We start from the raw sequence: 27,910 nt of genomic DNA on the forward strand, positions 1-27,910 counted from the left end.
AATAACATTTTTCAAACATGCCCCCCTCCCAAGATGGCCACCAGGGTCGCCAGTCTAGTTCTTTGACACTTCCTACGTGCACTCAACCTCCTCATAAGCACCAGACCCGGAAGCATCCAGCATGGGGCCCGGAGCAAGGGTAGGATAGACGATTGTCGTTTTGCCACCCATCGTGAGTATGAAACCTTCAAGACTGGTAAACTATGCCGCCTTGACACCGATAAGTTGCGCATACCTCATGTTGGTCGAATACTTTATTCTCTTTCAGCTTCAGAGCAACAACACGCTCTGCCTCCCCGTCAGCCGTAGACTCATTCACTATAGGTGAGTTTAAGAAAACGCTGCTATCTCCTCTCAGCACGATTGTAGCTACAACCTGCCATTGACAGTTTGAGTATGAGCCAATTCTGCACAGGGTTTTAGGATAGCAGGAGAGTGGCGCTCGTGCAGTTTGAGTATGAGCGACCAAGCTATCTTGGAAACTCCAGTAGCAATTTAATACTACTCTCAGTAATCGTTAAGATTGATGCACATGTACCGTCACAATTTGGCAAACATTAGTCATGTTTCAAAAGGGATATTGATGTATGCATGTTTGTGTTGCTGCCCCTGGGGACGGCAATATTCACCACCCAAAGTGCACAACTTTGTTACCTTGGCACGCACGGCAGCAATTAAGTGCAATCCTCGGTACACAAATAACCAGTAGGCAGGTCTCTGCACATTTCTGCAAACGCGAATGGAATCTGCAACTCAATTTGAATGAAGTATGGTTGTGTATATATATCCTTGATTACCTTGTTAAGCACCCTATTTTCAACTTGATTCCAACCTTGGGGATCTGTTCACCCCTATATGTACATGCTGGTGACAAGTCGTTGGATCCATAAGCTCACGCTGGTGGATGTGTGCTACCCCAGCTCCTGGTAGAACAACACTCACCTCTATACTTGAGCTCTGCCATCTAACTTTTTTACCAAACAAGTTGAGAATGAATGCTCATGCACCCTCACTTTGGCACTTTTTTGTGTGATTAATCTCATTAATTACCAGTTAGCCTGCCACAAAAGAGCACTATCTGACAGGTTCCTTTCGCTTGCTATAACTCTCCATTGGTTGTCTCCCCTTTTTATCTCTGTCCTTAGGTCTCCTACCTCGGTATAATTCTACCAGGGGTCACTCTACTGCGCCTGGTTATCAGACACAAATTCGAGATCCAGACCAGCGGTAGTGCACCACTCACTGTATTTATTATATTTGGTCCTGATGAAGTGCCATCAGACCCGTTAGGGGCTAAGCAGGCACAAAACATGTTGACCCACTACACCACTTCAGCCCTGTAGGAACATTACACCCTTGTAGGGGCTCTCTCATATTTTAATAAAGCCTGAACTACCACAGGAATAAAACATATGACAGTAGGACAGCTCTAGACATTTTATCTAACTAACCTAGTGCACTACCCAGCCCTCACACCCACACACACCCTATGGCTTCTTCAAAAGATCTCCGCCAAAGAGCCCCATTTATGGGTGCCCATCGGGCATTGCAGCGCTGGCCTGATGAGGAGCATGACCCAATGATGAAGCATGACATCTTTCGGGGTCTGTGAGGGCATAACGAAGAAAGACCTCCTCTTCCCTTCCCCTCTCACTAGGTACTGCCAACCAATAAAAGATCAGAAAAATGAATGCCTAAATAAGCATTGTTCATTAGCAGCGGACATGTGCAACACCGAAGACAGCCATTGAGGTAAATGATCTCTTCCGCTTTTTTGGATCCCCACACTATGTAGATCCGGACAATATAGCACCTATCGTCAGAGCCCCAATTAAAGTGTTGTTACACATTGTCAATTGTCGAGCAGCATATACATGTAGCCCAATGACTCTGTAAACTAATGTTTTCTATCCTATATGGCCTTTATGGACATGATGCCTGGATTTTGCTTCCTCTAGGAGCAAAAGTAACTCATATTTAGAAGTCTGTTTTCCGCAACTTAATTCAGGAAAGGTCATAGGCTATGCTATAAAAACAGTCAAATATGAAACGCTCCAAGGTAGAGGTAAAAAAATAAACAATTATATTTACTGTTGTTTGCTATGGAAACAAGATCCCTTGGATAAAAACTCAGTTCAGAAAAAACATAAACTAGCAATGCATCATATTTGATCCAATTAGGATTCTCCTAAAATACTCTGTTCAAAGCATTTGCTGCAGTACTGTCGAAGCCTAGGTTTTTACTGCCCCTTCCTGTCTTTCCCTGCCTCCTCATCTCTGCAATCCCTCTGCTTTTACCTTCTGGTTCATCTTGTTTAGAATTTAGAAGGTTGACAGGGAGTTCGTGATGGAATTTTATGTGAAGAGTTAACGGCAGTGCCAGGAGGAGTGTCTTATGGCAAGCTGGAGATGTGTTAGTTTCAATCAATTTTATTACCAGACGCAGCCTCCTTGCTTAATTACTTTCAATATAATATGAGATATTCTGTGTAGGAGACAGCTGCACATCTTCACTGGAGGAAAGTAGGATCTGCTTCTTATGGTTACCCCCACTTTTTGCTTGTTGCACTGTTTTGACTAGTCTAACTGGGATCCTGTTAATCAGGACCTGAGTCTATCTGCTTTCTCCGTAAAAATGTTATGCCATGTACTTAGGTGCACTCCAGATTGGACACTGGGATACCCTTTTAAGTCCCTAGTATATGGTACACATGTACCAGGGCAGAGGTACCCCAGAGGCCTCCCATGGGCTGAAGCATGTATTATGCCAGCCATTAAAGGCCATGCAAAATGGAACTACAGGTTTGCCATTGCAGCCTGTGTAAGCTGGTGCTTGCACCACTTACTTTAAGTATAGGTTCACTATATCTATAGGTCACTACACTTAAAACTTATAAGTCACCCCTATAGCAGGCCTTAACAATCCTGAAGGCATGGTGCTGGGTTTTATGTGAGAGGGTGCCCCTGCATGAGCAGAGCCCTTCTGCAGCCTTCGGAGAGCATTCTCTTGGGTTGTCTGTGACTCAGCCATGCATATAGGTAGAGGTGCATTATAACCTCGCTGTAAATGCTATCTCGAAAATGGCTGAAACAAAACATGTTGTGTTTGGTATCAAAAACCTTGGAATCATACCCCCACATTGGTCACCAGGGTGGGAGGTATGATTCCACCCTTCTGAAGCGAGCTTCGTAGGGTCCCTGGTCTTCCCGCTGCCAGCCTTCTAGACCCAGACAGCACAAAATGGGTGCTGCCGACCAAAGATACATTTCTTCTCCTCCTGCTGAGCCAAACTTGAGCAGAGGAAGGCAGTACAATAGGCATCCTGCCACAGGGAGGTGTAACCACCTCCCAGACAGGATTTAGAGTACTGGGGCTGGGTGGGTGCCCTTTCAAAGTTCCTGAAAGTCTGCATCTGGGGCACACTTGGTGTCCCTGTGCCTAGTCCAGCTCAAACCAGTTCTGGGAGCCATTGGCTCCTGCTCTGGCGTGAAACTGGACAAAGAACATCGCGGTAACCTCCCCTCTGTCCTAACCCTCCCCTAGGATGGTCCCCTGAATCTGTCTAACCCTCTCCCATGGGTACATAAGGGTTGGGTGTAGGACCTTAGATTTGATGTGGACAAGATTCTGAAATAAGAAACTACTAACCTTTGACCGTCTGGACACTCTGTACTTCGCTGGACTACGACTGTGCCCAACTTCATCTCCCTCTCTGTCCAAAGCATCGTCTGTGCCCTTGCACCATACAGGCTCCATGCAGGACCTCTGGAGCATTAAGGACATCTAAAGAATCTCCCTTGGGGTGAAGGAGTCACTCCCCTGCATTAGCAGGCACCGTAAAGCAACTGACCGGTCGGCTGATCCTAAGCTCCTGTGGACTCTGAAATCTCCAGCAACACAGAAGGTGGGTTCCAAAGTTCCTTGAGGTCAAGCTGCCCTCTCATTGAGTTTGATCCAGTATCCCTCGTGGGGACCGCATAAACCGAACCCCTGTGCATTGCGTACTTTTGCAAGTGCATATGCTTGTTGGTGATTCCTGAGCTGTGCATTGGACTATGTGTAGTCCTGACCCTGAGCAGTATTTCCACCAAAGAACTCCAGCCTCCACGCTGCAGTGCTCTGTGGGCTGGTACTTTGTGATCTTGCTCGAGATACCCTTGCGACTCCTGGTCATTCGACCTGTGGGTCTTCTTGGGGGTCATCTTGAATTATGTTGGTCTTCCTGGGTTGCTCCAGACGTGCCCTGACTCCCCATTGCTTGGTGAGTCCCCTTGACCTTGCTGGTCCACACCGTAAACTGCTTGGCCTTCCTGCTTGGTGTGCTGTTGCCAAGGCTTGTCGGTGCTCCAGCCGAATATTGACCCCTCAGAACTAGACAACCTTTGTGGGAATGCTCACATCGGCTCCTGTTTTCCTCTGCGTTTCCTGGACCTCATGGCTGCAGAGTCAAGCATCCCTTCCTCGCACTTGAAGCACCCAACATCGGTGGGCATTCATCTACCGAGCCGCTGATCACCCTGAAGTGACCCAGACTCTGTCCCCTCTGCTTTCAGGTTCCTTCCATCACGAATACACCCTTGGGTTCCTACGGACACTTTCTTCCTTCCCGGGCAGAAGCTGTTCTTTGAAGCCCTCTATTGAAAATGACGGCGGTTTCCGACACCACTCCATACCTCTGGGATAGGTAACTCGGGTACTCCTGTATCCACGGGTGGAGTGGCTCTCCAACCACCTAAATTCCAAAGGTTTTCCTCGAATTCCACAAGAAGGGTCCTTAAAGTTTAAAATTGTAACCGCAACTTCCCCATAGAATTGTACGGAGCCCACAGTCGGGTTAGCACACTGCACTCGTTCTCCATGGGGTCCCTGTTTACTCACCTTGGGTGGTTCCTTGGGGTCTCAGCGATTCTACATGTTCTAGACACTGTCTCAACTCCAGTCATGGTTCTTTTACCACTATTTTAGTATATGGTTTGGTCTCCCCCTGGGGCCTACTGTCTATTGTGCTACTTACAACTGTTTCTTTGTTAAAGTATTGCATGCTTTGTGTTGTATTCTAGTGTAGAGGATACTAGGGAGTAGTAAATAAATAAATACATATTTTTATAACTACTGTGTGGTTCTCCTTTCATTTGATTAATACTAAAGGTGATCTTCTGGTAAAACAAGCTGCTTTACATTCCTTCAAGACGAAGCCTGAAGGATGCTCTCCACAGCTACAACTAGGATAGCTTTCTAAAGGTTATCTTTGACCTCATACATCATAAGGGTCATTTGGACTGGTGCAAGGTGACCACTTTAATTAGTGGACATCATAGACCAGGCCAACTTCTCACATCCACCACTATGTATTATCTTGCCTACCGTCAGCCACGTTCCTCTGCCTCGCTCAGCGCTGATTCTGTTGCTGTTGTAAAGGAATTCTGCAATGCCAAGCTTGTTACTTGAAGGTGCCTGGAGTTTGTGAGGCAAGAAGAACTTTTGTCATGATTCCTGTTAGGATTAGAGGAGTTACGCTTGGTGCAGAAGATTGTCCGCACTCCGTGGAATATTGTCGCTGTTCCTTGTCCTCTGGCTTTTTTATTTCCTGCACAGTGGCGCAGTTACCTTGCCAGCTACTTCCAGTCAGCATTCGAGCTGGCATACTGACACAAGCCTCTGTTTCGAGTTTCTATCAATCTGGGGCATTACAACTGAATCTCTGCCTGTCAGTCAGCTCTCCACCTAAGACCTCAGCTCCTCATCGAGAGGCTGGGAATCAGGTGTTGATGTTGTGGCTCCACGTCCTTTGCTGGAGGACCATACTCATGAAGGGCCACCTGCTAGGAATCAGACCGTAATGTCAGGTAGGATGCAATATGTGGCATCCATCATTTCTGCCAAGGGAGTAAGGCCCCCATTACCGCTTGCACCAATATTCCTAGTACACTGCTTTGCCAAAGGTTACAGAAATGGCTGAATAGACATTCAGCATTAGTAGTACAGTATGGGATATGAAATCAAAAATGGGGGGAGGGAGTTGAAAAAGTTGCACAGATTTCAGACATCAGAAGATTACTGGTGGTCATGGGGGTTCTTATGAGCCATTTCAGCAGTGCCTATTATAAATTACACGTACCTCTGTGTGGATTACAGACTGAGAAGCAGAAGGAGCATCTAGAAGAGAAGAGTCGAACGAGGACTCTGTTTCTAAGAGAACTGACCCATTTTCCATCATCGAGGGTTCATCTGGTACCTGCCAAAAAAGGAAAAGTTTAGCACCTTTTGGAATTCACACGTTGAACAGTTTGGAAAGAGGGAATACAGATGAAGAAGCCATACTCAATCTATATTCCCACACTTTATTAGGGTTCACACGTAATCAGCTTCTTAAACCTGTGAGCCAGTGGTACAGCAATGTAATCATGAGTGGTGATAACGATGCCTTCATGTGACCAGTTGGTATGTCATGAGATCTGTATTTAGGCAGATCACTACTTGGACAAAGTACAGAACTATCACAATGTTGACAAAAGGGATGTTTCCTAAGATATGGGAAAACAAAGCTGGGCATCGGAGGAAAGAGTACCAGCACATCAAATGACGAATGTACACAATACTAATGATATAAAGAGTTAAAGTTCAAAGTATGGATGTCATACCATAGTGACGCTTTGATGGCACAAGGTGTCCAATAAACAAATAATTGGAAAAAAACAGCAATAATCAAAGATATGTTCAGACTCATACAAAAAATGTTCCTTACTAAAGGCCAAGGTTAGCGAAGTCAAATGTGCACGATAACACAGGAATTGTTAATGCTTACATTGTCATTTATTTGTTTTCTGTTTTTTCACATGGTTGACAAAAACAGGCATTTTCCATAAAGCAATACACGCATGTTTTGGCCCCTGGACTTTTTCAAGAATTTGAAAGAATAGTATCCAGTATCACCAGTAATATGGTGGTAAGGAGGTAAATCTTAATGTAAAATAATGCAAAACATACAATTTGTAAGATGAGGGCTTTCACAAATATTATTAAAGAAATGGGCATGTCCAGTTATTATCTCTAGATTTCTATTAGTCCACATTGGCTAAGAAGTGGTCATCCAAGTTCCACTTGGCAATAACGTTAGGAGAGAGGATATGACCTAACGGTTTGGGCAGCCGCCCTCGGAGGTGGGGAACCGGGTTCGAATCTCGGCAGGAGGTCCCAGCATCCTGTGATTCTGGCAAATCACTTAATCTCTCAGTGCCTAACAAAAATGAATGTATCCCACTGTATCGCAAATGGTGCTCAGGTAAAGATCTCTGATACCTTCGGTTCTAGCTCCCTATTTAAAAGTTCTAAAAAATAAAAAAATTTAAACCGAACACTTAATCGTGAATTGTTAGACATGCTAGCAGAGACTGTAAAGGGTTTTGTATTGGATAATAATACTTTTTATATCAACTAGATTGATTTTTAAAATCTTTTTGGTAAATAAGAGCTAATAAATACATTTATGAAGGTGTAGTGAGAATTATGTGTATTATGTAAGGTGGACCTATATAGGTATTCAGATTGTTACATTGATTGGTCCCCTTTTTAGGAATGAATTTTGATTGATCAAACCAAAAAGGTTATTAGCACAAAAGGGTTTGAGTAGTGCAAGGGCCAAGGCAGTGAATAAACCTTTTTGTTTTAATTTATATTATTAATGAGGTACATTTAATGAGGTTTGCCGATCTGTTAAAGTTAGAACAACCTTTCAGGCAAGAAAGATGTATATTGCCAGTCATTCAATTCTCTCTCCTTTTACTGTTAGGAAAATGATTCCTTTACTTAGGAGTACTCTTCAATACTGTGAGTTTAAATCCTCCTTGCCCTAGCCCTGCCTGTGTAAGGAATGTCCACCATCCTGAGACCGACGTTTTACAAGACTGTACCAAGTTACAAACTTTCTGATAGTCTTTCTACCATTGCTATATGCAACAATATAAACTCCTCCCTTCCAAGGCAATTCTGTAAATAGCAAGCAAACTCCATTAGAGGTGCTACAAGGGAAGGAAGGGAGGGTGGGTTGATTACTGGGGCGAGGAGGATTTGGGCTCAGGGTAATGAAGATTACTAATACGTAATTGAATCACTACCTCCTGGTCAATCCTTCTCTTGCCAGCCCTGACTGTGTGAGGATAAACACTAGGTTAAATATTAAGGCACTAACAGTGCCATTAGTTTCAGGCAAAGTATTTTACTAGAGATTACTAATTTGAGCAACTACTTCATTGCTACTTTCATAGTACCAGAACTAAAATGATCAGTCAAACCCAAATCTAATTTATAATGAGAAATAAAAGTATTAGGCATAGACCAAGTGGCTGACCTACATATTTCCTCTATGGACAATCCTGAGGCGTCAACCCTTGATGCAGACACCGCCCTTGTTATTCTTCCTTGGAGGTTTTGTGATGCAGAAACATATGCCTGAGTTATTGGCTGGCTAACCTATCTACTCAGTAAGGCAACTGTAACTTTTACCTTTATTTGCAACCACATAGGAGGGGAATAATGCATTTGAAATGCGGAAGATTTGGATATTTCCGTGTATAATAACAGTGCACGCTTTACATCCAGAGTTAAAGGGATAGTAGCAGGGTTTGATGGATCTGACACAGGTAAAGCCCTTTCAATATTAGTGCAAGATCTAGGAACCCCTGGTCTCCTCTGTTTAAAAGCCTCTGACTAATCTAGTTGCTAAGGGAATTATTCTTGATAAATCACCCCATGACTTCCAAACCCCTTTTCTCGCTACCCATTGTGCAGGCAGAGTAGATGGAGTTAACCCTTTAAGCAAACCATTTAGGCACAATTCTAAAATTTTAAAAGGGTCACAATCAATTGCATGGACTATTATTCCAACTGAATTTTTCAGTCGTTCCAGTGCTTTGAATAAGAAGTTAACCTTGATGATTTTCTGGAACATTGCATTTTTAAATTTAGCTCCCTTGAGCAGTTAGGTGCTGGAAATCCCTCCTTTCAGCATGCATGCCAATAATTTGAAAAAAATGTGTTTTGGACAGTAGTTGTGTTTGCATATGCAGGCAGGTGATAGCACTTCTCTATCTCTATTGCATTATCATGGGGAAGGAACTATGCCAGACGAGGCCAGAACAGCATTACGAATATCACAAAGTCCCACTCCTGCTGAATCTTCTGAAGAACCTTTAGGAGGAGGGGAATCACAGGAAAAGCTTTGAGAAACCTCTCTGACCATGTCATTGATAGCCAGGCCATCCACTCCCCATGCAAATGGCCAGGTCCGAACTGGGGTGGCGTGGTGAGCAAAATAACGATGGATTAAACCAGATCTGTGACCGGGGGTGAATGTTTTGCCAATGTGCAACATTCCCTCCATCATCTTGTGTGTTTGGCATCGACTCTCCATGCCTGGGAAAAATAATGCAGGCCCGCAAAAAAATGTGGAAGTAATGTATGAGCTGGGGAGGCGAAGAGATCCAGTAAGGTTCACTGATGGTGTGAGAGATGAAAATCACAAAAGTTGGAAGGTTGCAGCTGAGTCTGTTCTCATATATGTCCTCCCTTTCTTCCTGGAATGTAAAGGCTCTCGATGTATAATGAACCTTTTCCCAACTGAAGCTAGACTGAGCTATCTTTGCTAATTCCCTGTTCTTTCCCCCCCCCCTGGCGATATAGATAGCCTCTCACCACCTGACTGTAGAGATCTGCAAAACTTGCATAATTTGCTGCAGCGTAATTAGGCAAAATGACAGCAAGGTTATGAGAAATTACAAGTAATTATGCAGATTTCACCTCGCACTCAATAAATTACCCAAACAGTCAGTTCTTGTAAAAATGTAACTCAAAAATGTAATTTCAAATTCATTCCACTAGCTCGTGTTCAGAACACTGCCACTTGCATTTAGATTTATAGTTTTGCACTTAAAAATTACTTGAAAGGTACACTGAGGTAAAAACCCTACCTGAAATGTTTGTTAACCGCCTAAAACTGTTGCCCGCATTTAAAAGACTGCCCATAGCGTTTGGATTTTTAGTTTGTGGAACTATGCGATGTAAGCTAATGGCATTATCTCTGTACTTCAGCGTAAATTTAATTACACAAAAATTTTGTCCAAGTCTATCTGATTGTATGACTTGGGGCCATATGTAGGTAAAATCTGTTTTGCGATTCTGAAAATGCTATTTTCTGCTAATTGCATTTTCGGAATCGCAAAACGCGAAGTAGGGGAAAAATTGCTAAAAAATAGCGATTACCAAAAATTCACAGAATTAAATAGCGATTACACAAACAGCGATTCCTTAATAGAGAAATCGCTATTAAGGAATCGCAAAAACGGAAAGTAGCAATTAAGGTGCAGAATGATGACATCACAACCAGGAAGTGTGACTGCCCATGCCGCACCTGATTGCCTGCACCTGTTCCTGACTCATCGCTCTCATTAGAAAATGGAGTCCATTATGAAATAAAAAGGATATATCATATCACTTTTTAAAAAAAGGTTGGTTTGGACAAATGGTGTGAAATAAAACATCCAACCTTATATAAACGTTTATAAGCTCACAGTTTTTTCTTGGTTGGTGTTTTTTCTCTTTTCTACAGGAATTGTGTGAGCGTTTTCACAATTTTAATTAACATGTACAGTGGGAAAGTATTTATCCTATGAGAACCATCACTTCAAGGCACTAGATAAAACTAGAAGGTATGTCCCTTGAGAGCTTAGAACTAACTATGTGGATACAATGTACACAGCTTCCTGAGAGTCTGCTTTTCCATATACTTCCCAGGAATAACAATACTTGAGCAATCCGGACTGATGAAATTCCCTGCGCCACTAATTGAATTGTGGAGAAAGATAGCTGTTACAGGTTAAAAGTAAGTTGACACTATTGTAAATATAGGATAAGAACCTCAGTGTGCCAGCCTATAGGACTCCTTCTCTCTTCCTCTAAGGAGCTACAGAGTAGTCACCAATACTGAAACCTAGATTTTTATGCTAGGATTGGCATTGTGAGATTTTCTCCTCTTATTCTTCATTTTTGTATTTACTATATTTCTGCTTTATGGGTGATGGTCCCTCCTCTGAGTGATGTGTGTTTAACACTTTTTTCTTTTTGGGGTTGAGCAATCTGGATGCTAGTCTCCCTCCGGTGTTGGGATGTCCATTACTGTATGGCTGTCAACCAGTTCAAGAAGAAGTAAATGAAATATGAGTGTATAAATGATGTTCTGTATATACGCACAACAACATATGTTTTGTGATTTCAGATCCCCTGGCCTTTGGGTTACATGGAGTGTGTGTATCTGCATAGGTCCTGAGGAAGGTGGTGGATAACCCACCGAAACGCGCGTCGACCTTGCGTGGAATCAAATTTAACATCTTATGGTTCATAATAAGGCAGCATAATTTCTGCCCTACAGATCAAGATTTGTTCAGATACTGTTTGTAGAGGATGTGTGCGGAAGGTTATGAATTGGAATTAATGATGTGGAGTGAGTGGAGTATGGTTAGTATTGGTGTGCTTTTATAGCCAAGGGGATATTTGTTATGAATTTGTAATTGTATTTTTTGTAATATGAAATTTGTTTACAAAATTATGTCTGTATCATAGATACAATGGATATAAAAATATTATAGAAGAAAATAATGGAAAATGAAAAAGAAATGATGAAATAAGAACATACTGAAGAAATGGTATGATTTAGTATTGATGTTGTTGTGATTGAATAATATGCAATATGAAATATATACACAATGTTGGTAAACAAAAAGTAGAAAGGTCATGAGGGAATTTTCCTAGTATTGTCTTTATTTTTTCCCCTCTTTTCCCTGACCTCAAAGTAACGGGAGAGGGCTCCCCTCCTTTATGTTTTTGCATTCACGTTTTTTTAACTGTGGGATAATTTGTATTAGAAGGTTTCTTTGTTGCTTTTTTTGTTTAGGAAATTGAGCTGGTTGATAGTGGTATGAGTGGTCAGCTTTCACTGGTGGAGGTTTGTAAGAATTCTTTCTGTTTTTCTCTTATTCGGGAGATAATATCCCGTTCTTTTCTCTTGTAAATATAGTTGTTTCTCTTTTTTGTTGGCCATAGGGTGTGGCCTACTAAATTTTGGTGATATCTTAGCACCATTAGATCATATTAAAAGGAGACCAGACGTAACTATTATTAATAAGATGGAGGGTTTACAGACGTTTGGCTTTTCTGATGAGGACTTTTCCTCTCTTATAGGTCATGTGATAGACAACTCGAGTTCAACTACTACCCTGCAAGGGGATAATAGTGAGTGGCAGTACCTTCTAAATCTAAAGAAAAAACATAACGCATAGAATCCCATGCATTTTATATGCTAGAGTATTTAAAAGTAGGTGTTATTCCATCTGGTCTTAGAGTCCGCAATGCACCTGCATTATTTATTGAAATTCGGAAGTTCCTGGAGCGATGGTCACTAATATCTAACCGCTGCTCCAGGGACTGGATGATGTTAATCATAGAAACTGCAAGGGATCTGATGACAAGTCTGAGTAAAGATATTCTAGATTTGGAAGAAAAATTGAAATCATCTAATGCGGTGGAGGAGGCCAAAAGTAAATTAGAAAAAATCCAGGCCGAAATGAAGGACTTTGATACCTAATTGACAAACAAAAAATCGGATAAATTGCGTAAAGATATTAGATGGTTCACCAGAGAAAAGATATACCCATATCTGAACCCCATGTACTATCAGGGAGGGACTCAGTCTAACTATACTCCTATGTATACCAATAGCTATAGACGACAGTATACCAATTTTTCTGATACAGGCTCCTCTAAATCTGACAATGACAACTTTCATGATGATGGTAGGACACAATATAATTCGAGGCCTTTTAGAGACAGACAACAACCACAGAATACTCATGGCCGGGTTTTTTTATCCAGGGGCCAATACAGGGGACGCAATGTCCACTGGCAACAAGACAGAGGGGGACATCAGCAGATGAGCCCACAACCTCAACAGCAATATGTCAAAGTCTGAAACCAGCAATATTGGTGGTAGAAAAGGGTGACACTAGTAATGTAGTGGGGAAAGAAGAAGTTCTGCCTATTTACAACCTATCATCAGCCTCCTTCAATGATGAGGAACAGTCCCTTCTAAGCCGGGGTTTATCTTTTGTCCCGTGTACTGTACTAAACAATTTCAAATTACATGAGGACTTATTTGCCTTTTTAGAAAGGTTAGATTAAAGAAATATTTAGTGGACAGATTGGAGGGAACAGTAAGTGAGAACTTATCTAAGTGCAAACCAACATCAACGTTTACCCCAACATTGAACATGGTGGGACCTGAAGTCCACATCTTCGATCAAAATGTACTGAAGGATGTTGCTCGGTTGTTAAAAAGTCCGAACAAACCACGATTCAATCTTTCTAAAACTGAGAATATGGCCCTGAAAAGAATAGTAACAAATACTGACATCGTGATTAAACCCTGTGATAAGGGTGGGGGCATCACCATCCTGAATAAAATTGACTATACCACAAAAATGTTGGAAATGTTGTCCATACCTGAACACTATAGACCTGCACAGATCAGAGAGCTCAATAGACTAAAAATAGCTATTGGTGACATTACACAGAAAGCTCTAAATGATGGCGATATTTGTGAAGAGGAATACACTTTCCTTAATAAAGTTTGTCCTGTAACACCGGCATTATACGGCTTACCTAAAACTCACAAAAATGAGAAACATCCTCCAATGCGACCAACTATTTCCACGATAGGTTCAAGTACTGAACCACTTTCAAAGTATGTGGATTCATTCTTATGCCCATTGACTCAAAAATATGCGTCATTTATATGAGATACTGGAGACATCATTGTTAAAATAGAGGATGTACCTTTTAACGCAAATATAGAGATCTTAGTAACGCTTGACATTGAGGCGTTGTACACCAACATCCCTCAGTGTCAAGGGTTACAGGCAGTGGCAGCTCTTCTACAAAGATATCCCTGTAATAGACCAGATGGGTTTATCCTGCAATGCTTGGAGATTGTTCTGTTGAACAACTTTTTTTATTTCAATGGCTCTTGTATAAGCAAATTAAGGGCACGAGCATGGGGGCATCTTGTGCCCCCAGTGTGGCGAATACGTACATGGGAGAATGGGAACTGAAAAATATTTTTAATGAGGATGCCCCGTTTTTTGAAAATGTTTTTTATGGCGTTGTTTTATCAATGATATTTTTTTGTATGGAGAGGCAATGAGACTGATCTACAGGAATACATACTTTGGTTAAACATGAGTGGTCAGAACCTCAAATTTACGGCGAATTACAGTATCAGTAAGGTTGAATTCCTAGATATTCTGATTGAGTGTGGTAGTGGCAGCCTACAGGTCAGTCTATATAGGAAGCCGACAGCGAAGAATACCATTCTGTAATACGGGAGTTTTCACCCTAATTGTCAGAAAGATTCAATCCCCTTCGGGGAATTTCTCCGCATCCGACGTAATTGCTCAAGTATGAATGACTTTCACATTCATGGTGAAGCCTTGAAAAAGAGACTTGCAAAACGAGGGTATGCCCATCTGTTGGTACGTCAGGCCTTCAAAAGAGCGAAATATTACAATAGAGACGTGCTTCTGAAGGGTACTAAACGAGAACCCCATGGCAAAGTGACCTGTGTCATTAATCACTCAGCCCTGAACTTTAAGATTAAGAATATAATCAATAGAAATTGAAGAATTCTTAATTCGGGTGAACAAGAAACTGAGCTTCCTCAACCACTTATAGCCTACCGCAGAAACCGGAACCTAAGGGATCTACTGGTTCACACCAGGAACAGACCTAGGCTGGTTGAGAACCAAACCTCTGTGACTGGTTTTCCAATTATATTGGGAAACCATAAATGTGGCTTATGCCACTCATGTGATGCGGCTGTTGTTGCGGATTCTTTTTGCTACAAAAACATCAATGTGAAGCTTAGGTTGTTTACTGTAGGAGTAGTAACATCGTATAGGCACTCCTATGCCCCTGTGGTTTAGCATACATAGGGGAAACAGGTCGTGAGTTCCGACACCGTTTTAGCAAACACAAATCCGCTATATGAACGAAAAAGATCACTGCACCATTGGTCAAACATTTCTTGGAAAAACAACATAATGAAATGGAACTTAAATGGTGTATCTTAGAAAAAGTACAAACTAATATGGGCCAACTGAATGAAACAACTCGTAAAAAATTAGAAACATTTTGGATTTTCCATCTGGATTGTATAAGACAGGGGCTGAATGAGGACATATCATGGTATGTAACCAAATAGGTCCTGTGTTATAATCTATCTTGGAAATAGTAACATGCAGCTAATAGATCACTGTATATTGTTTTTTTTTTAAAGAAATCATTATAGCCATAGAGATATACTGCATTTAGGAATTCCATTATGTGGCTAAGGACATGCTATTGATACTTAGTCCATTTTTCATCACATGATACAGATGTTGAATCTATCGTTTGTGCTCTTAAAAATGGGAACTTATAGGGACTATATCTTGGTTTCCCTGAATGCACTTATACAGCTTAGCCATAGAGATATACTATATTTGGGAATTTTAAGATGGCGCATACTATATGCCATCAATATTTAGTCCATCATTGATTCTTATTATGCGACACAGACGCCGAATCCATCGTGTGTGCTCTGGTTCAGACTAAGGGCTGATTGATGCATATCTGGGAGCAGTGGAGAAGTGTGGCTCAATGGTTAGAGCCGCAGACCCTGATGTAGAGGTCTAGCCCGGGACCAGGGTTCAATTCCCCGCCTCGGCGGGTCTTGGGCTCAAAAAAATTCCATGGACCTGATAATTCTCGCCTCGGGCCTATTCTAATCATGGAGTCCCACTCTGCAACTCTGGGCAATAGCTTGCTTAATCTCCACAACGGCCCCCACAACACTAAGGATGCCTGGCCTCCACCTTGGGGATGCCCAGGAGTGGACACCTCACAGGGAAAGCCAGGATGGGTTCCACAGCGGTATTCGTACAAGCGCCTTGAGACCCTTGCGGGTGAGTAGTGAGCTATACAAGTATCAATTTACTATATCTAGGAGGACTCTGTAGATGGTATACATGGTATACCGCTAATATGGAGTTTATCGTTTTTGTGTTTTGAATCACAAACCTAGTTTTAATATTATATTGATCACGACCTATATATATTTGTTTGAATCCGTTCTTTGATTAATTGATCGCATATAAAAGTCATCTAGGCTAATCTAATAATAAAATGATGACTGCTCATTGGGGCACCTGGGTGGCAATTAAAGAAAGAATTACAATTCTTGAAAATGCTCTACACTTGTAAACTCTAAGATGGCGCCCGCAATGTGGTGTGTGTAGTTAGTCCTTCTTTCACCTTTCTGGCAGCAACGATATGACGTGGATTAGTGATTTCAGGTGAGGGCAATATTAGTTCAAGCGCTTTGCTACAGCTTAAAAACGCTGAAATTTTATCATTCTTCCCTTCGTCGTCCGAAAGCACTGGGTTACTGGTACTCTGCACAATGAGATAGAGCGAGCCACAGGTGAGCCGCGGGAGACTTTAGAACTAACCGGGACCAGAGCGAGCCACAGGTGAGCCGCGGGAGACTTTAGAACTAACCGGGACCGTGTGGGGATTGTAGAGTATTTTTGGACGTAACAAAGCATCTAGATTCCCCTCTAGCAATGTCGACCTTCATGGGATTGTTTAGCATTATACATTTACTTCTATGCCAATTTTGAGATGAGGAAAACCGGCTGGTTTTTGCCTCTCCCGAGCTGGTCTTTTATTGTAGTGGACTATATACATGCCCCAATTAATTATTATGAACCAGTAAAGATGACGGGACCCTTTAGTATGATACATTCATTTTTATGTCAATCTCGAAATGAGGTAAACCGGCTGGTTGTGCCTGTCCCAAGCTGGTTTCGAATTGAGGCTGTCTGTGACTAGGAACATGTTCTTAGTAAAGGTGTGCATTTCTTCACTCACTAGTTATTATGTTTACTATGAGTATGAGGCCACGTCTAAAGTGTGTAGGTGAAGATCAAGAGAATGGAGATATCTCTCTCCTTTTTTGACAGTTGTTTTCTCATTAATGTGTAGACGCAGGAGAGACATTATAGATACATTGACCCTTTGGGTATTTTATTTGTAGGTCGAAGCAGTGACATCTTAGGAGCTATCGCTCTCATTAGAAAATGGAGTCCATTATGAAATGAAAAGGATATATCATATCACTTTAAAAAAAAAAGGTTAGTTTGGACAAATGGTGTGAAATAAAACATCCAACCTTATATAAACGTTTATAAGCTCACAGTTTTTTCTTGGTTGGTGTTTTTTCTCTTTTCTACAGGAATTGTGTGAGCGTTTTCACAATTTTAATTAACATGTACAGTGGGAAAGGATTTATCCCATGAGAACCATCACTTCAAGGCACTAGATAAAACTAGAAGGTATGTCCCTGGGGAGCTTAGAACTAACTATGTGGATAAAATGTATACAGCTTCCATATACTTCCCAGGAATAACAATACTTGAGCAACCCGGACTGATGAAATTCCCTGCGCCACTAATTTAATTGTCGAGAAGGATAGCTGTTACAGGTTAAAAGTAAGTTGACACTATTGTAAATATAGGATAAGAACCTCAGTGTGCCAGCCTACAGGACTCCTTCTCTCTTCCTCTAAGGAGCTACAGAGTAGTCACCAATAATGAAACCTAGATTGTTATGCTAGGATTGGCTTTGTGAGATTTTCTCCTCGTATTCTTCATTTTTGTATTTACTATATTTCTGCTTTATGGGTGATGGTCCCTCCTCTGAGTGATGTGTGTTTAACACTTTTGTCTTTATGGGGTTGAGCAATCTGGATGCTAGTCTCCCTCCGGTGTTGGGATGTCCATTACTGTATGGCTGTCAACCAGTTCAAGAAAAAGTAAATGAAATATGAGTGTATAAATGATGTTCTGTATATACGCACAACAACATATGTTTTGTGATTTCAGATCCCCTGGCCCTTGGTTTACATGGAGTGTGTGTATCTGCATAGGTCCTGAGGAAGGTGGTGGATAACCCATCGAAACGCACGTCGACCTTGCGTGGAATAAAATTTAACATCTTATGGTTCATAATAAGGCAGAATAATTTCTGCCCTACAGATCAAGATTTGTTCAGATACTGTTTGTAGAGGATGTGTGCGGAAGGGTATGAATTGGAATGAATGATATGGAGTGAGTGGAGTATGGTTAGTATTGATGTGCTTTTATAGCCAAGGGAATATTTGGTATGAATTTGTAATTGTATTTTTTGTAATATGATTTTTTTTTTTACAAAATGATGTCTATCATAGATACACTGGATATAAAAATATTATACAAGAAAATAATGGAAAATGAAAAAGAAATGATGAAATAAAAATATACTGAAGAAATTATATGATTTAGTATTGATGTTGTTGTGATTGAATAATATGCCATATGAAATATATAAACAATGTTGGTAAACAAAAAGTAGAAAGGTCATGAGGGAATTTTCCTAGTATTGTCTTTATTTTTTCCCCTCTTTTCCCTGACCTCAAAGTAACGGTAGAGGGGTCCCCTCCTTTATGTTTTTCCTGACTCATTTTCTGCCTGAGAGACTGTGAGGAGGGAGTGTGCTTTTGACTCTGCATCCCCAAGGAGCTGAAATGGATTCACAGGGCGGTGACAAGCAGCCAGATGAACACAGCAGAAAGAGGAAACAAAAGTTCTCTGAGAGGGAGCTTGAGGTGCTGACAGAGGAGGTTGTGAGGCAACATGACCTCCTATTTGGTAAGAGCTCACTCCGTGTTCCAGAGGCCAGGAAGAGGAAAATCTGGAACGACATACAAGAAAAAGTAAATGCGATTGGCGTTACCCACCACTCAATTGAGGACTTACGCAAGCGGTGGTATGACATGAGGCAAAGATCCAAGGAGAGGGTGGCCACCAGATTAGCATAGGCAAAAGCGCCTGGAGGTGGGACCTCAACTGCACCAGAGCCGACGCCCCTGGAGGAGTTGGTGGAAGGCACACTCATGCCTGAGTCTGTGACGGGCGTGGCTGATCTGGACAGCTCAGAAAATACAGAAACCAGACAAGGTAAGATGCATGCCAATATTCCCTAAACATACCCCTCCCACTCACAGCCCCAACCACCCATCCCTGATTAGAAATCCAGTACATGTGTACAAGCCCATCTAGAATTGAATTATGGGAAATGTAGTCCCATGCACTGATACTTGGTCCTGTGACACATACAAAGGGTACATAGGGAAGAGTCAGACTTGCAATGCGCAACACAGACAAGTAGTAGTCATGTGATTAGTTGCATACAGAACTTTAATGCTGGAAAAAATAAACATGACACACAACTAATGTGTGCATTTAATTTTACAGCACAACCAACAACACATGATACAGTGGCTGAAGGGGTGGAGTCAGCTAGAGATGTGTATGTGGCAGGGCTCAAAGACAGATCCAACCCAAGTCCCAAGGCAGAACACCCCGCATTCCAGCGCACAAACCGCAAACGGCAGCGGTGCAAGACACAGGGCACGGGCCACCACTAGCGATGCCTCCTCGGAAACAGACTCGGTGTTTGCAGGCCTGGAGGGCAACATATTGCGTGCACAGCGCCTGCAAGGCAAAGAAATTTTGTCAATTCAGCGCCAACTAGCCACTCATAACTGCCATATGTCAGAGTTGAGGCATGGGGTGACTACCATGTCTACAGTTTTGGAGGCTAATTGTAGTGAGAACAGAAGAGACAGGCTGGCCAGGGGCAGGGAACAACATCGCCTAAACACCCACCTGCACCTCTTCACTAAGGCTGTGACCCGCCAATCTACCGCAATCTCCATGCTAGCTAGAAGATCTGTTAGCATGCAACACGAAATGGCACGCTGCTATCAGGATGTGGCTAGGGACCTGGTGCAGGTCACGCATGTGCTTGATCAACTGCATGATCAACTGCGTGCTGTAGTCACGGGTGGCATTGGGACACCAGGCATTGGGACATCAGGCAGCTTGGACACTGATTGCCAGTCCAGAAGGAGCACCCCAACTCCTCCAATTCCTGCTGAAAGGCGCCGGAGTGGGCGTCAGGCTAGAGCAGGGGAAGACAGCAGTGAGGCCAGTGCGCAGCCAGAAGGAGGGGCAACAGGGCGTGCACGCCAGAGAGGAAGGGGCAGCATGCACCTATGGCATCTTGTGAGGCAACACATGCCTTATGGACCAACTGACTCTGAACAATGATGGCACTGTGACATCAACATGTGCTACCAACATACTTACAGTCACGCTGTGTGACATTAGTAACCGTGGTGTTAAGGGAATAAACCTATTTTTTTTAACATCATCATTTGGCATTGTATACTCATTTCTCACCTAGAAGTAGTTCTGTGTGATGTCATCACGTCTCAGGCGCCCGGCAGCTGCCCCGGCTCCACCTACCCGTCTGCGTTGGGGAGATGGATCCTCCTCATCTGATGTGTCTGCATCTGTCAGATCCACTGGGGTGCCCTTCTTGGTAGCGATGTTGTGTAGCATTGCGCAAGCCACCACAATTTTGCAACACTTCTCAGGGCTGTACTGTAGGGTACCTCCACTCTTATGGAGGCCCCAGAAATGGCTTTTGAGAATTCCAAAGGTCCTCTCAATGGTGCATCTTGTGGCTCTGTGGGCACTGTTGTACCTCCGCTCTGCTGCTGTGGCTGGATTGAGGTAGGGTGTGAGGATGTAGTCCCGCACAGCATATGCACTGTCTCCTGCAGGGAAAAAGTAGGTTGATGTTAAGTATTGTCCTGCCAGTTCAGACCTTTCCTACTATTGTATGTGTGTGTCATGCAATTACCTAGCAGATATCCCTCTCCAAACTGGCCATTTGTGAGTCTGCAATGTTAACCACAGTGTCGGAAAATGAAGGAATCATGTGTGCTTCCTGGGAATTTTGCTGCTATATCTGTGATTACATGTTTAGCATTGCAGACTACCTGGATGTTTAAAGAATGATAGGATTTTCTGTTTCTAAACACATACTTATTGTGTGATGGGGTGACAGTGCGACATGGATTCCCTCTATGCAGCCAATCACGTGGGGGAATTGTGCTATTTGGTAAAAATCTTGTTTGGTCTGGTCAAGTGCCTGCTGTATGTTTGGGAATTGTATGTGGTGATGCATCCTCTGCATCATGGCATCAAGGAGCGTGAAAAAAAGTGAAAGTGCACTCGGGAAGACCCCTCCTGCTGCGGCTATTACCCTCTGAAAACTCCCTGATGCTAGGAGGTGCAGTGAGCACAAAACCTGTATGTGGTTGGGAACGGTGTGTTCCCTGTATGTGGGGTGCTAGAGTATGGGTGTCAGCTCCTCTATCAGCTCCAGGATACTGTCTGGGTGCAGCCTGTAGTGCACATGGATGTCCTTCTCAGTGCGCTGGAAAAGGGTGATACGTGTTCTGTAGATCCTCTCCTGGCTTCTCCTTCTCTGTTCAGCCTCTTGGATACGCAGCCTCCTGTCTATTACATACAGGCCAGCCATTGTGAGAGGCCTTTGTGGCATTGTGGGCCTGTTTAAATAGGTTGCACCTGGTCACCACCTGTTCTGAGTTGGTGGTATTTGAGAAGCGCAAAATTGCTAAATCGCTAATTGTGATTTTTTTTTCTACATAGGAAATTGCGAAATCGCAATGTGCGCGACGCATTTTGCGATTTTCGCAAATACTTGGACGCAGCTTGTGAATTCGCAAATTTATTTGCAGATTCCTTGCGACGCAAAATTGCTAATCGCAAAATTTGCGATTCTCAATTTTGCGAGGCAAAATACTAACCTACATCGCAACACACTTTTGCGATCGCAAACGCCCTGTATTCTGCGAATCGCAAAGTTTGCGATCGCAAGACACCTACCTACATATGGCCCTAAGTCTTATCTTCCCTGCAGGTGATTCCCAAAAGAATGAAGAGCATAGAATATCGCCATTAGCTTTTTCCAATTTTACTTTTTTGATATTCCACCAGAGTAGCAACCTATTTGCTGGCTTCAATTGTCATACTCAAGGGCATTTCCTGCTGTGGTAGGTGGTGTCGTTCAGCTCCGGGTTGCGTCATCCGTGCCAGCAATGACCTGAGTTGTGCCTATATAGGCACCACCCCAGAGCGCTGACGTCAGTTTCTCTTTATGACTTTTTACACCAGAAGCACAGAGCAATGAGAAACACTGACCACTGGTGGGGAAAACTACACCCCTGAAAGGGATCAGCCCAGTCCCCAGAAATCCAGTCACAGAGCGGCGAGGATGGGAGGATCGGTAAGGAATCTGGGGCTAGATAGAGTCTCTACCACATAATGTAAGTAATTTGTTCGTCTGATAGAGACTTCTAGCAGCAGATTCCTTAGTATAGCTACCCAAGCAATACCTCCCGGAGCTGGGACAACAATATGGATTAGGATAAAAAGTCCTGTAGGACCGCACAAGCAAAGTGACTGTCAGACTGGACCTGACTGTCTAGGCAGTAGTATTTTGTAAATGTGTGCAAGAAAGCCCATGTTGCTTTCTGACAGATATCCAGGAGAGGAACTCCATGAGCTAATGCAGTGGTTGCATCCTTGGCTGTGGTAGAGTGAGCAAACAAGTTGATGCAGAGCACTATCTATTGTGTGATGTCCACTTCTATAACAGCTTCCTTTTCTTTGCCCCGACATACCACACAAAGAGTTGATTGACCTCCCTGAACTCACTAGCACCATCAAGGTAGAACCACACTCTTTTTGGCTCTAGCCAATGGAGTCTCTCCCCTTCTTTAGATAGATAGATAGATAGATAGATAGATAGATAGATAGAGTGAGGGCGGGTCTCGGTGCTGCTCTGTACATAGAAGTAGTGCTTACAGAGGACAGGGGCGGTCCGTGGAGCGTGACAGCCGTGTAATAAAACTGAGGTCCTTAGGCTGCTGGCGAGTGCATGGCTGCCGTGCACTGAGGAGCATATGGGGGGTCTATGTGCTGCTTAGTGCATAGAAGCTGTGCTCACAGAGTTCACGGGGGGCTGTCTGTGGAGCCTGACAGCCATGCAATAAAACCAAGACCCTTGGGGTCCTGTGAATGCTCACAGGGCGTGGGTGTCTCAGCTGCTCTGTGCATAGAAGCCATGCCTACATAGTTTGGGGGGTGGGGGGTTGTAAGATGACACGTCAGAGGGCTTTACGATGCCAGTGGAAGCACTTATGCCATCCACAGAGGGCAGGGTATGGCATGTGTGCAATAGAGACCATTGCGCAGCAGCAGAACCGGGCGGTCTGTACAGTGTGGCAGCCATGAACAAAAGACGAATACCCTGGTATTGTGGTCACGGGGCAATGGGTACCCAGGAGATGGTGTTGGTCATAGAGCAAAGGGCAGGGAATGAGCGGTTGGTGCGTGGTGGCACCATGCAGAAACTCTGAGGGCCTTGGGTGAGGGCAGGGATGCCACAGACCGATTGCTGGAATTGCCATGCGCAAGAATGCTGGCATGCCCAGTGGTAAGGCGGGAAGGTATGTGGGTGGTGCCAGCCATGTAGAAGATGCAAGTTGAGGCAAAGGCGTCTGGCGCAGAGCATCGAGGGCAAGGCCGACGCCGTGGACTGGGTGCAGCGTGCCTGGAAATTGAGGCGGAGGTCCATGGAGCAGTGTCTGCAGATTCCCTCCTGGCTGCCGTGAGCAAACCTGCTTTAATGGATGGCCGTCCTCATGGTGCTGGGGGGAGAGGCACAGCAAAACCCAGAGATCTGTGAGGGCAACCCTGCCAGGCACACACATGGCAAGAGGCACCCTGTGAAAGATGGCCCCGGGCAAAGAGTGCAGCCCTGTCGTAGCAGCATGCACTTGGAGGGGGGAGGTGGTTGGTTCTAGTCCGAGGGCACGGGAGGACAGGGCAGCGAGTGCACGGAACATTTCATCATAAGCAGCTCCTAGCCTGAGGTCAGGCCGGGCACTTTCGCAGAGAGGGGATCGGCAGCAGTTTCACGCAAAGCAGCCCTGGCGCCTGTTTTTAACCGAGAACTCAGGACTGTTCACCCGACTCTTGTCAGTGAACCCTCTCAAGAAAGTGGCAGCACATGGGCAGGAAACGTGCAGCGGGCAGATAAGAGCCGGCTTGGACAAAGAAGGCTCGGCCGGTCCCAGGACGGCAAGAGGGCACCCAGATAGGGAAGCGGTGGCTCGAATGTGAGCTTTACCACCGAATTACAATACACAGCCCCACACGTGTTTTCACAAGGCAAGGGGGGGCGGGTGGTGTGTTGGAGACCGACATTCTGTCTGTAAACAAAGGTAATTTTATAGTGAAACAGATGTGACTTCAACCCATGATAGGCACTCATGAAGTGTCAAAAAACACATTAAACTGTCATGTATTAATAATATTGATGGTACTGGCATACCCAAAACGCTCAATGTGAATTGACACCTCAAAAGTGACTCTCTAAACTAAACAAAACACAGTCTAAAACACAAAAATCCAGCAAGTGAAACATTACATTACGCACAGCCATATTATCATGCACATAGTCCATGAGGTTTAACATTTGTTAAGCGAGCGTGAGAATATGCAGTACCCTCCCATAAGTATAAACAGATTAAAAGTGATCGGCCAAGATCGAAGAAACGGGATGTGCAGTGGTTAGCCATACACATTTCAAGATAGATACAAACATGCTACCACCAAGTTATTGTGCACAGTCAGCAATAGATTTGTAACTGGAAAAAAACAAACAAAGGTTTAGTACGTACCTCTATGTGCAAAATCGGAATATTCCAATCCGAAATTGTTGCGATTAACTGCAAAGTGCGCGCCAGTAAAAAGTTCACTTTTAACCTAGCTGGTTAAGGTGCAACTCAGTGAACGCTAAGTTTGCGTAGGATCAGAAAGTGAAGGTGAATAATCATAGAATATGAATAACGATTTAAAAGTGCACAAGCACATACCAGTGTTATTCTACACTTGCCACTCTCACCAATACATGTGAAGTGTCCTTTAGCATTTTTCACCACATGCGTTCACTCAGAGAGAAGAAGTATACCCCGAATGGACCTCCTGTTAAAAGGGCCTGTCCCACACAAGAAATGGTGGAAAGACTACCTTTGCCCATGATTCCTAACGATACTGCAGAATGCTTCGATAATAAACTTAACCCGCTATGCTGTGATAACACAGACATAAACAAGAAAAAGAGAAAATCACATTGCACTCAGTGGGGGGCCCTACCTTCCCTCTCCATCTCACTCGTCCCAGGGCTGCCAACGTAACAAACAAGAAGCCACGGACCCTGCGACTTTACCACCACGGCTCGGGTGCCGTGCGAGACACAGGAAGCCAGGCGGGACCGCCCGGGACTGCCTGCTTGAGGGCAGGGCCACCAGCACAGACAGGAAGCGGACGGGAGCCTACCCAGTGCTCCTGTGAAGAGAAGGGAGTAAGTGTGTGACCCAGCGGGGCTCCCGTGTTAAGGGAGAGCCCCGCCTGATGCTGGGCCTGGACCGATGCCATGAGGAGTCAGGGGAGAGAAGCAGAGGGGGCTCGAGGCACATTGCCGGTGCCTGCCCCTGCCGCCTACCAACCCGTGCAGCCGCCACCACCGCGGGACAAGAGGAGCCCGAGAGACACGGTGAGTGGTGGGGGGGGTGTCTGTGTGTGTGTGTGCGCGCGTGTGTGTCTGTGTGTGTGCGTCTGTGTGTGTGTGCGTGCGTGTGTGTCTGTGCGTGTGTGCGTGTGTGTGTGTGCGTGCGTGTGTGTCTGTGTGTTATCCACTTGCTGGGAATCTGGGAGAGGAGATGTGCACGGCGCGTGGGTGAACGTGCGCGCACACATGGGGAAATCGCTTGCTCGTGCCCATCCCCTGTCCCACTTTCACAGCAAGTGGATAACAAAAGGTCTTTCGCTGGATGCAGCGCTTCGCGCTGCTAACACCAGCTCGACCTAAAAAAGATACTCAAATCTGAAGGACTTGAGTATGTCTGAGTAGAAGGTAAGGAATGAAGGAGTTACAACTCACTGATAGTCCTTGCACATGTGATTGCCACTAGAAAGGAGGTCTGAGTGGGCAGTTGAGTAGTCGCTCAAAGGGAGCACACGTCAGTAACGTAAGAACCAAATTTAGGTCCCAATACAGCATAATAAAAGGAGCTATTCAGAATATATGCTGGAGGCCTTTCATGAACCTACAATAGGAGATTTGTAAAAGGATGGTTGGCCTGGCAACTGCAGAAATGCCAAAAAGGCAGAAATAGAACCTTTTTTATGTGCCTAAAGAGGAGCCCTGCTGGGCCAAGGAAAGAATAAACAGAAGAACCTGGGAAAGGGGTGCAGATAGAGGATCAACATGTTCATTTGTACACAAATGCAAAGGACTTGCTGTAATGGCAGGCGTAAACCATCTTGTTGGAAGGACGCATGGCTGCCAAAATAACATTGCAGACTTCAAATGGAAGGTCAAACGCTGTCAACTGTTGCCGCTCAATCCCCACACATGGATGCGAAGCATTTTTAGGTTTGGGCACTGAACCCTGCCCTCTTGCTGCGACGGAAGATCCTCCCAAAGAAGCAGCCTGATCCAAAGACAGATGTTCATGCTCAACAGCTTGGGGTACCAGACTCTCCATGCCCAATCCAAAGCCACAAAAATGACCTGGCGGAAAGGGTTATACGAGGCCAGAGCTCCACTTGAGACAAAAGGCATCTAGGAACAAGAGCTGCATTGGAAAATCCAGCAAGAAACTGCTGACATTGCGTGTACACAATGGTGGCAAGCAGAGCTAGCCAAGAACCAAGGTATTCAGAGAGCCTAGCAAGTGTTGTACCACTAGGGCTATGCCCTGGTGTTTGAGCCGTGTCCAGAGGTGCAGGGCGTCTTGACAAAGGGTCCACGACTGCACCCCACTCTGTTTGTTGCAGTACCACATAGCAGTGGTTCTGTCCGTAAATGTCTGTACTAGCCTTCCCCTGATTCAAAGAAGTAAAGCTTTCAATGCGAAACTATCCCCCAAAGCTCCAACAGGTTGATGTGGAGCCAGAATTCTGCCTGGAACAAGAGTCCTCCGTTATCCACCAGATGGTTTCCCCAGCCCAGGAGTGATGCATCTGTCACTACAGTAAGCTCTAGTTGAAGAAGGAAGAAAGGTCTGCTGCTGAGCCAATTGCACAAGTTACTACTTGTGTAACGATATATCTGTAAGAGACATTAGTTAGTGATAGATTCATTACCTTAGAATATCCCCAGGCGTCAAACTGGATCCGGAAATTTTTGCGTAGCAGTACCCTTGCGCGTAGGTAGGCGTCGTCTGCGGCTCCGCGTCCGTCGTCGGCGTCGTGGGCACCATGATGACTTTGTCGGAGTACTTAGACGCCGCCTCCGCGTGCTGACGTTAGTTCTTAGACACAGCTTTTCCGCGCCAGAAGCGCCGAGCCATGTTAAAAACCAACACTGGTGCCATTGAAACTAGGGCCCTGAAAGGGGATGACCTTAACCCTAGATATCGGTTCGCAGAACGGGGAGGATGGGTGGGTCGGTATGGAATCTATCACTAACTAATGTCTATTACAGATATATCGTTACACAAGTAGTAACTAGTGCATCTGAAAGAGACACGTTAGTGATAGATTCCTTACCTTAGAATAGATACCCCAGCAATACCAACCCCGGTGGTGGTGTCTGCGAACCAATATTCACACCAGAAAGTCCTGGAGGACGGAACGGCCAAAGAAGCCATCCCTCCGGACTTGACTGGCAATAGTGTCTTCCAAACGTGTGCAGCGAGGCCCACGTGGCTGCCTGGCAAATGTCCTGCAAAGGCACTCCCCGGCCCAGGGCAGTTGTAGTCGCCGTGGCCCGAGTGGA

The 27,910-nt window shown here is 44.3% G+C and overlaps 1 protein-coding gene across 2 annotated transcripts in view; it reads right to left on the bottom strand.

Moving 5' to 3' along the window:
* The window catches only part of CFAP54 (cilia and flagella associated protein 54), a 2,603,731-nt gene that overhangs the window by 44,106 nt on the left and 2,531,715 nt on the right, over window positions 1–27,910 (bottom strand). For both annotated transcript variants that reach the window (XM_078677994.1, XM_078677988.1), the window contains one exon: window positions 6,120–6,236. In XM_078677994.1, the coding sequence (XP_078534120.1) occupies window positions 6,120–6,236 (117 nt within the window). The remainder of the gene's footprint in view (window positions 1–6,119; window positions 6,237–27,910) is intronic.

Source organism: Lissotriton helveticus, chromosome 1_1 (genome assembly GCF_964261635.1).
Source record: "Lissotriton helveticus chromosome 1_1, aLisHel1.1, whole genome shotgun sequence".
Classification (NCBI taxonomy): domain Eukaryota; kingdom Metazoa; phylum Chordata; class Amphibia; order Caudata; family Salamandridae; genus Lissotriton; species Lissotriton helveticus.